A 10,349-nucleotide genomic window follows, 5' to 3' on the forward strand; every position below is an offset into this window, starting at 1 on the left:
TGACGATGGGATGGCAGGTGGTGGCTGGCCAAAGAGATGGGAAACGTCGAGCACGGGCTCTTTTCTTCATATATTTTGAGATGACATGGTGAGAGGTATCTTAGTCATGAAAAAGTGAAAATAGTCATTCCTTCCATACCAAAAATAAAATATGCATGGTGGCCATTTTTGCAACTTGCTACCAGCATTACAAACTTTCAGATTATTTATATTAATGTAACAATTTAAATCAATACATCCATGCTTTAGTTTGTTCTTTGGATCAAGACAAGTACATTGGCATGTGTGATGCATGTATAGGAGAGCAAATTCCTTCGAAAAAATAGAATAAGAAACTAAAAAAAAATATACTTCTCTATGCAAGAACATATTTTATTATTTTAATTTAAAAAATAGAGATTTCATAATCTAGCATGTGCATCCAGCTCTTTTTCCCATTATATATGATAGACAAAAATATAACATGATTTATCAAGAGGTAGCTCAAGATCATTGCCAATATATTAGTAAAGATATAGCCTTATCATGTACCCAAAAGGGCAAAAAAAACGATGCGATATCCTGTGCGCCACCGCTGAGAGAGTTTAATTAGGCCGTTGGATTTGGGTTTAAGAATTTTTAAATCAACTTTTCCAACGGTCAGAAGAAAAAGAAAAAAGTATTTATGATGACCTGCGGGGTATTTATGCAATATTCGACTGAAAGGAGGGCTAATATACCAAGCCTTTTTCTTTGAAGAACTCACTATACGTATCCCCCACCTTCCACCACCTCAGAGCTGTCGTAACATTGTTCGTGGGACGCTGCTCTGCTTCTGTAGCAAGAGGGTAAAGGAAGCTCCTTTTGGTACTTTCTCCCTAGTTCTGAAGCTGAAAATTCCAATGATGTCTCTTTGTTTTTCCTTTCTTTGAAATATATGAGTTTTTCTTTTCATATATTTATATATATGTTGTAACTTTCGTTCTTTATGGATCAAGAACAGCAAGAATTTATTGTATTTCTTCTTTTCCTTCTTTATACGAATTAGGAGTTCGATTTTCTCTTCAAACGGTATACTGTGATCAATTTTGAGCTAATTTTTAAAATTAGTTTCTCACTCGAGCATCTTCTTGTTCTGTTCTCCTTTTACGAGTTAGGGGTATTATAGAAATTGTTAGCCGATTTGGGATGAATTTTCTTTCGCTTAAGCAGGATGTTGTGTCAAAGATTTCCAGGTTCGTTGCTCTTTCTTGTTGCTTATCTTTGTTGAATAATTGGTGCCCTGTTTAATTGTGGATTACCTGTTGTTTCTTGATTCGGATATACGCTTGTTTGTCGCTCGCTATGTATTATTTTGAATCGTATCACCACACAAACACACACACACACACACACACACACACACACACACACACACAACAAGAGAACAAAAAAATAAATTTGTGAAAAATAATTCTTGTGATGATTTATCAATGAACGCATTGCATAATTTAGCTTGATTGTTTAACTCTATTTTGTTTAAAGAAATTAATGCTAAGCTACTCTGTTCTGATTTTATCTACAGAACCTGTGAAAGAAAACGCTGATTGGAAATTTATAAGCAAGAGTTATGGGAGATACAGATAGAGGCCATTTACACTTTGCTTTTCTAGAAAGTATTTCTAGAAGCTATATATCGGTTGTAAACGAATATAGGTTGCATGGCATTGTGGGTGCAGCTATCCTTGGGCTTATTCTGCCTTTAGTAGTTTCATCGCTATATGTGCTCAAGAAGAAGAATAAGCAAAGAGCAGTGCAAATAAATGTGGGTGGTGAGCCAGGTATTACAATGCGACATATTAAGTTCTCCTCTTTAGTTGAAGTTCCTTGGGAAGGGGCCACAACAGTGGCAGCTCTTTTTGAGCAATCTTGCAAGAAGCATACTCAACGTCGGTTTCTTGGAGCACGGAAGCTAATCTCCAGAGAAGTAGTAGACTCTGCTGATGGGAGGAAGTTCGAAAAGTTTCATCTTGGGGAATACATGTGGCAAACTTATGGGGTAATATTTGATCGTGCTTGTAATTTTGCCTCTGGTCTTATTAAAATGGGCCACAGTGCAGAGAGTCGTGCCGCAATTTTCTCTGATACTAGGGCAGAGTGGTTCATTACCTTGCAGGTAGACATGTAGTTGTTTATATCAGATATATGCATATCATTTTCCTCTACATACATAATAAGTATGCTTAATAACAGTTGCTCTTATTTTAATCAGGGATGCTTTCGCCAAAATATAACAGTCGCAACAATATATGCATCTCTTGGTGTGGATGCGCTTATCCACTCACTTAATGAGGTGAGAATAGCCTGCCATGGATTATGTGTTACATGCTTCGGCTACTATAGTTTTTAGACAAACTGGACTGCATCCTTTCTTTCCCTTTTTTCTTTTGAGTAGAAGTATATTTTTGTTTTGTTCGTGTATCCTAGCGGACATTTTAGGACCGATCTATGCTATTTCTGTACCTGTTCTTAATTTTCTATTGAGTGAGGCTGCAACCATTCACTCATTTATTCAGCTAAGAAACAATAATTCCATGATTGCTGCATTGGTGCTGTGAGCTACTATAATTTTTGATGGAGACAGTTTCATCTTTATTTCTTTTTCTTTCTCTTATATTGATAGCAAATTTTAATTTGTTTACTATCTTAGCAGACATTTCTTGACTTGTCTAAGGCTGTGACTATTTTTTTTTTTTCTATGGTATTCTATGTAAAATTTTCAATTTATGTGTCATTGATATTATGAAACACTAGTAACAGTGATTCCATATTCTGATGCTTCAAAATTTTTTCTCCTCATCCCACAACTACTTCTTGCTTCTTTTTTTCTTTTGTTTTCGGCGGCGGGGGCTGGGTGGGTGGGTGGGGTGGAGGTCAAAGACAGTGGTTGTTCTTTGTGCAAAAAGATTAATTAGTAGCTTTTCTTGCATCTTAGTAATAAATGCTACAAAGTATCATGGGATGACTATTTCTGCTGTGTATCACAGTGTCTCTCAAATGCCATAAATTTGATAGTTGATTGCATGTAAAATGTTGGCAATTCATTTAAGTAGCACTCCTGTGCTTGTTGTTTGAACAGAATAAACACTCACTATCACTCACAAAGACCATCCTCTATTGAGATTTATCCTTTCCACAATGTTGTCTCGTTATTAATTTTTACTTTGGCATTAGAGGATCTCTTGTCGGAAAGTCTTCGATAAGTGGATTTCTAGCAGGTATGAGGCCCAATAGTCCCACATCGGAAAGACTCGTTCTAGAGCCTGGGCATATGAGGCGGGTGTTTCCTAATCCTGCAGACGCGTTTTGGGTGGAAAACAAAACCCGGGAGGGATGAAGGACGCTTGCGTGAAGCCCCGGAAACGGATAATATCTGGCAGGGGAGCCCCATATTCCCCCCTCATGTGGCCCCCACGTGGGCACTGGGTGCCTTACGTGCTCCACGCAGGCGGGGGCGTGACATTTGATATCAGAGCTGAGGACGGCTCTTGTCCGATGGTGGGAAGGGTGTGAGGCCCAATAGTCCCACATCGGAAAGACTCGTTCTAGAGCCTGGACATATGAGGCGGGTGTCTCCTAATCCTGCAGACGCGTTTTGGGTGGAAAACAAAACCGGAGAGGGGTGAAGGACGCTTGCGTGAAGCCCCGGAGCTACCGAGCGGAGGAGACCAGTGTTTGATGCCTCAATTAAATATATGTTGATCTTCCATCATAGCAGATCGATTAACGTCCTCTTCGTCGCTAGATCATCAGACTGGATTTTAGTGGCACAATATGTATTCACTGCTACTTATGTTACCATATATGCTTGCTTGTGTGGGATGAACTTAAGCCAGCTAATTAAAACTATATGCTTGCTTGGCTGGGATGAAAGCATATTCATTGCTCCGATGCCTTATGTTTCCATATATGCTTGCTTGCATGCTATCTCTCCCCCTTATACTATCATCCCAGCCAGCTGATAAGTGCGTCTCTGGCCCCTTAGCTATTATTTTCCCAACTGGAGCTAATAGCATCTCTAACCTTCTTACAGCAGAGGCGCGATGGATGGGGGATATGCTGCACTTTCCTCCTCCGAGAAGGCCAAAGGAAAGGAGAAGGTGGAGACCAGGGAAGCGAGCGAAACCATGATTGCTGTTGAAGGGCACGAAGCAACGGACATTTGGGCCAAAAAAAATGCTGGATAAAATCGATGTCGTCCTTCAGAAGCCACGTAATTACACTGCATCCAAAAGCATCAGCACAGCTCCTGCAAGCACTGAGGACCGTGACAATAAGCTTCACGAGCCAAGGGCGGTGGCCATCGGCCCCTACCACCGGAAGACGGAGGGTAATTATTTCAGAATCACAGATGAACACAAACTGTGGTGTGTGAAAAAAGTGATCGGCAATAGATACGAACAAGACCTCGGTAAATTCCTCGGTAAGATGAAAGAGAGGAGAGAAGATGCTTTGAAGTTTATCGTGAGCGTTATGGGACAGACTACCTCGGCATGGAAAGTTTTCTGGAGATGCTAATGCTTGATAGCTGCTTCATCTTGTTTGCTGTTGCTCAACAACCAAATCCCTTTCTTTATCCTTGAGGATGTTTTCAAGATGAAAAATGGAGGCAATGAAGGCAACGGCTCAATCATAGAAGTTGCTCTCAATTTTTTTGATAATCTCGGTTTAGGAAGGAACAGTTCGAACGACGCAGAAACAAAGGAGGTTTATCATCTGCTTCATTTGTACCACATGTACTTGGAGCCACCGGAATATCATAGTTTAAACATTCTTGAAGATATTGATTTACTTATCGATCCACATCGATATCTCCCCAGCGCAACAGAGCTCCAACGAAAGTCTGCGGTGAATTTTAAGGAGAAAAAAAAATGTAATGCAAAGCGTACTCGACGTAACGACGGGCAAATCTGGAGATATCCAGATGCCGCCATTGCGCGTCGAAGACCATACCAATATACTCCTCCACAATCTAATCAGCTTTGAGAAGTCTGATGGCGTCTGGTACATCACAGCCTACGTCACATTTATGGATCGCATCGTGCGGAGAGAAGAAAACGTGGAGCCGCTTGAAACTAGTGGGGTGTTGAAGCACAGATTGACCAGCCCTGCGGAGGTGGTCGCTCTCTTCGGGCAATTACATAACGTGATCGATCATTATAAGTCGACGCCGGGTTACTTGGCTAAGGTATACGAGGAGGTGATTCGTTGTCGCAACAGCAAGTGGCGCAGAATGTATGCCGATGCGAAGCAACGTTATTGCTCCAGTGTATGGCTGAGCATCTCGTTTGTTGCCGATATCACTCTATCAGTTGCCGCCCTCATCCAGACCATCTACACCATCACCGGCTCCTATAAAAAATGAATGGCACCGCTGCTAGCTAGGAGCAGCGTTTGATGTTATTCTGAATAAATCGTGCATGTATGTAATCCATCGCACTTTCCTGTGTTATATTGTAAGCTTTCCGATGTCTCTCCCCTCGATTTCAGGGATCCTCGCACCATCGGGGGAGGCGAAGTATTTTTCATCTTCTTTTGGTGTAATAAGTGTGGTGGTAGTTACTTGTGTGAATTCTCCCCCTTCGGCTAAATTAAGCTTCCAAGTGAAACTTCTTAAGCCGTGTACCTAACTACTAATATTTTTTCCGTTGTAACTGATGCTGGAACTAATGATGCATCTAGTATTTAACCTTGTTTCTGTAAGATATTATTGATTGAAAACGGTTATTGTTCGCTGTTACTGACTAATCGCATTCGGAATAATTGGAGGGTCCGAGCACAACCTCACCAATCTCCTCGGCTGCACACAGATGAAGAGTACGCTAGACGGCAATCGATTACCATGGTGATGTGACGCTTTGTGTTGGCTGAAGTTCAGGCGCTTCCCGCCTCCCCCCAGGCCACGTGCATTGTCGAGTCCTGAGCCACCCATTAGGTAAGTTTTGCCAGTCTTAACTAGTTTGCCCTGTGCCTTGAGGAGGAGGAGGGGAGAGAGATTTCCCGAGCCCTGTCCTTATGTTACAACAACTAATGGTCCTCTAAGCACCGTTTCGCTTGGTTATCTAAGCGTCGTTTCGCTTGGTTAGCTCACTAGCATAATTTACAGCCAATTAATACTATTATATTATGCTAATTTTTAATATGGGACACCTCGATCTTAGGCCAGATAACGAGACTTCACAAGTTCAGAGACTTAAGAGCAGAACAAAAGATGAACGAATGGTACGAAGGTAGCAAAATTCCTAGGGAAGAAATAGACATGCCGTGCGCCCTATGAAGGACGGACCGGAAAGGCGGGCGAGACAGAATGGGCGGGCCCTAATAACAAAGCCAAGCCTTTTCCGCGAGACTGCTAACATAGTTTGAGGATCGCTCCTGACCTGAACCAAGGAAAACGATTTTAGCTCCAATCGAGGAGTCGCTAGCTAAGGAGAACCCTAATCTCCCGAGAGTCGTTGTAGATCTCCAAACCCACTCCATCAGAACAGCCCGCCGTGCTTGTAGAAAAGGAGCAGTTTGATCTGCTCGCTCAATAGGTGCAGGAGTTGACCGCGGCAGTCCAGAGCCCACAGCAGGCGTAGTGCAATCGGAGCCAGCCCAATCGGAATCTGACCAACCTAGCCACTATTGGCAGTGCTTCGAGCGACCGAACCCCTCAATAAGAAGACCATAGAGGGGCCACAAGTCATGCATATAGATAGTCATTGAGTCTGAGAGGCAGCAGGGTTGATCCCATGCTTACCAGCTCTAGCGGAGTAATCACAGAGTGCGCCATCTGGTACGAATTCTCCACCTCAAGTAACGAAATTGAGTATGAGGCGCTCAGTACTAAATCTCAGAACCCGAAAACTGGAGGCCTTTGGCGTACAAGACAGGAACCTCGACGATGCCCCAATTCCGCATGCTTGGAGCTACGGCAACCTTCGTACCTGTCATTAGTACAGTTCATTGACGTCCGAACTTATTGCCAATATTCTCTCATTTTGTTTGTCTTTCAAATCGGACGACCATAAAAATTGAATTCGACTTGGGACACCCCGAGGATGCCTAGGGCCTCCTCAAAACCAAGCCCACTCAAATTTTCTCTACGAGCCAACCCCAAGAGATGTCTTCGGAAGCATCCTCTGGATATGAAAGGAGTTGTTGGCCTCCTTAAGACCAAGCCCACTCGGATTTCCTCTAGGAGCTAACCCTAGAGATGCATCGGGGAGCATACTCTCGAGATGAAAAGAATGGCCGCTACGCTGAAGGCTCGGCGAATCAACCGACCTCTTGAGGTCGATAATGGCCTAAGCAGGAGAACCGACCACTGCATCGAAGCTCGGCGAGTCAACCGCAGGTTGATAATAGCTCGAGCAGGAGAATCAGCCGCTGCACTGAAGGCGCGGCAAGTCAATTGACCTCTTCAGTTCGATAATGACCCAAGCAGAAGAATCAGCCGCTGCGCCGAAGGCCCGATGAGTCAACCAACCTCTTCAAGTTGATAATGGTTTGAGTAGGAGAACCAGTCGTTGCACCGAAGGCTCGGCAAGTCAATCAACTTCTTCAAGTCGAGAATGGCCTGAACAGGAGAATCTATCGCCGCTTGCCAATCAATCTCTTCATGTCGAAAATAACCCAAGCAGGAGAACTGGCAGCTACGCGCTTGGCGTAACAACCAACCTCTTCAAATTGAAAATGGCCCAAGCAAGAGAACTGTCTACCACGCCGAACTCTTGGAGTGCCAACCAACCTCTTCTGGTTGAGAATGGCCCGAGCAAGAGAACTGCCCGCTGCGCCGAACTCTTGGAGTGCCAGCCAACCTCTTCTGATTAAGAATGGCCCGAGCAGGAGAACTGTCTGCTGCGCCGAAGGCCTGACGTGCTAACCAACCTCTTCAGTCGAGAATGGCCTGAGCAGAAGAACCGACCGCTGCACCAAAGGCTTGGCATGCCGACCTGCCTCATCAGGTCGAGAATAGTCCAAGTAGGAGAATCGATCGTTGTGCCGAAGGCTCAGAGTGCCGAAAGCTCAGAGTGCCGACCGACCTCTTCAGGTCGAGAATGGCCCAAGTAGGAAAACCGACCTCTATGCCGAAGGCTCGGCATACCAACCGACTTCTTCAGGTCGAGAATAGCCTGAGAATGAGAACTGCCTGCCATGCCAAAAGCTTGGTATGCCTACCGACCCTCTTAGATCGAGATGGCCCAAGGAGGAGAATCGGCCACTGCGTCGAAGACTTGACGTGTCAACTGACCACTTTCGGTTGGAAACAGCCCAAGCAAAAAACATACTTATCCATATATGCCCCAGACAATTTTGGAACGAGTCCATCATTCAAATATAACTAGAAATAGATGTAACGAAGTGCTCCACATGTCACAAAAACCAAATTCACAATGCAACTGATAAGAACTCTTCTCAGAATACTGCTAAAAGTGGAAATTGGACCTAGTGTCTAGTACGTGAACCAGTAAGCTATGCAGACAACTTTTGTAGACCAAGCCTTTCTCAGGATTTAATTGATGGGAGAGGACATTAGGTAGCTGGGGGTCTGGACAGGCATATTAGCAAAATAGTATAGCATCACTGCATCAATAGCTGAAGTAGTATAGACTAGGCAACAATCACTATTTTGATTTATCATTTATTATTTGTGTGTTTCATAATGTTATTTACACGGCACCTATAATTTCATGCTGAGCAAGTTCCTCCTAACTTTATTTAGCCTTCTGATAAATATATAGCATTAGAATAAGAATGAGAATCGAAATGGCCATATTTTTTTTTGACGCTTTTGGTTCTTGATTGGAATCGGAATCAGAAGCAGAACAAAACCAGGTCGCACAGCCGCAACAAAATATACACCCAATCTCATCCGCAGTACTAAAAGAGAAGAAATCTGAAAAAAAATATTTTGAGTTTCTGAACTCTGAAACGTGAGCACCAGAACAAAGCTATTATTCTGTATGGTTCAATATATATATATTGTTTACAAGATTGAAACCATAGACTGTTGTGAGAAACAAGCACTCTCTGATTTGCTGTTACAACAACTGATTTGCTGTTACAACAATAGTGAATTTAAAGTTTAAATATCCGGTTGGATTGCTTGGGCTGAAGCTGATGTTTGAAGATCAGATTTGTTGGAGACAGATTACCTCGAACCAAGCTTATCCCAACGTCATGCCTCTCTTTGGATGGGTGTTCGTTCCGATTCTCAAGCCCTCATCTTATCACTCCATGTTACGTGGCTTGAGAACGGATGGTGTTTCGCTAATATCCTCCCTCAAGATGTGTCGGGGCGTGAGACACAGCTTGTTGCAAAGATGTTGAAGGGCGGCTTTGGGGAGATTTGGTGAAGATATCAGCAAGTTGTTCCGTAGAGGAGACATGGCGTGTGACAAGTTGACCAAGAGCAACCCGTTCTCGAACAAAGTGATAATCTAGCTCAATGTGTTTGCTTCTAGCATGAAAAACCGGATTAACTGTCATATAGAGAGCACTCAGGTTGTCACAAAAAAGAACTGGAGAAGTGCGTTGAGGAACACGCAAGTCACGCAAGATAAAGGTGAGCCACATGAGTTCTGCGGTGGTATGAGCCATGGATCTGTATTCTGCTTCTGTGCTAGATCTGGACACAGTAGTCTGCTTTTTGGCACACCATGAGATGAGATTACGGCCAAGAAAAGTGCAATATCCAGTGGTAGATCGTCTAGTGTTAGGACATCCTGCCCAATCTGCATCAGAGAAGGCAAAGAGATCAAGTGTAGAGTGTGAGTTGAAGTTTAATCCAAGATCTAACGTCCCTTTTACATAGCGCAAAATACGTCGAACCATTTTTAAGTGGGAGTAGCAAGGAGCATGCATGAATTGTGACACAAAATTAATGCTAAATGCTAAATCTGGTCGAGTAAGTGTGAGATATTGTAGAGATCCAACTAAACCACGGAAGAAACTTGGATCTTCAAGCGGTGTGTCATCCTTGAGACCACTGGTTTTGCTCTCCATTGGTGTTCCCATGGGTTTGCAGTCAATCATTTGGGCCCTGTTCAGAATTGTGAAAGCATAGTGAGTTTGAGATAGGTGAAGACCATCTGAAGTAGAAATGGCTTCCATTCCAAGAAAGTGATGAAGTGAGCCGAGATCTTTCATGGCAAATTCTTTGTTCAAAACTGCAATGAACTCAGTTAGCAAATCGGGGCTGGATCCTGTAACTAACATATCGTCAACATAAAGGAGGAGAATTAGTGTTCCATGAGATGAATGACAAATGAATAAGGATGGATCAGCTAGACTGCAAAAGAAACCGGACTGCAAAAGAAATGAACTGAACCGATCAAACCATGCTC

General features: G+C 43.3%; 1 protein-coding gene and 1 pseudogene across 3 annotated transcripts in view; both read left to right on the forward strand.

The window, feature by feature from the left end:
• The window catches only part of LOC103699705 (long chain acyl-CoA synthetase 8-like), a 45,508-nt gene extending 41,116 nt beyond the window's left edge, over positions 1-4,392 (forward strand). Inside the window, exons 1-4 of one of the 3 annotated variants that reach the window (XM_089929018.1) lie at positions 693-827; positions 1,544-2,134; positions 2,231-2,311; positions 4,052-4,379. In XM_089929018.1, coding sequence (XP_089785144.1) covers positions 1,589-2,134; positions 2,231-2,311; positions 4,052-4,159 — 735 coding nt within the window. In that variant the 5' untranslated portion in view covers positions 693-827; positions 1,544-1,588 and the 3' untranslated portion in view covers positions 4,160-4,379. Of the gene's footprint in view, positions 1-692; positions 847-1,543; positions 2,135-2,230; positions 2,312-4,051 lie in introns of those variants that run through there. The other 2 variants (XM_089929017.1, XM_089929020.1) reach the window with 2 other exon arrangements.
• A 151-nt stretch (positions 4,393-4,543) lies between these two features.
• On the forward strand, positions 4,544-5,699 carry LOC149768327 (uncharacterized; annotated as a pseudogene).
• The last annotated feature ends 4,650 nt before the right edge of the window (positions 5,700-10,349 follow it).

The sequence above is a fragment of the Phoenix dactylifera genome, chromosome 2 (genome assembly GCF_051530095.1).
Source record: "Phoenix dactylifera cultivar Ajwa chromosome 2, Ajwa_hap1_PhDact_Kaust_v1.1, whole genome shotgun sequence".
Classification (NCBI taxonomy): domain Eukaryota; kingdom Viridiplantae; phylum Streptophyta; class Magnoliopsida; order Arecales; family Arecaceae; genus Phoenix; species Phoenix dactylifera.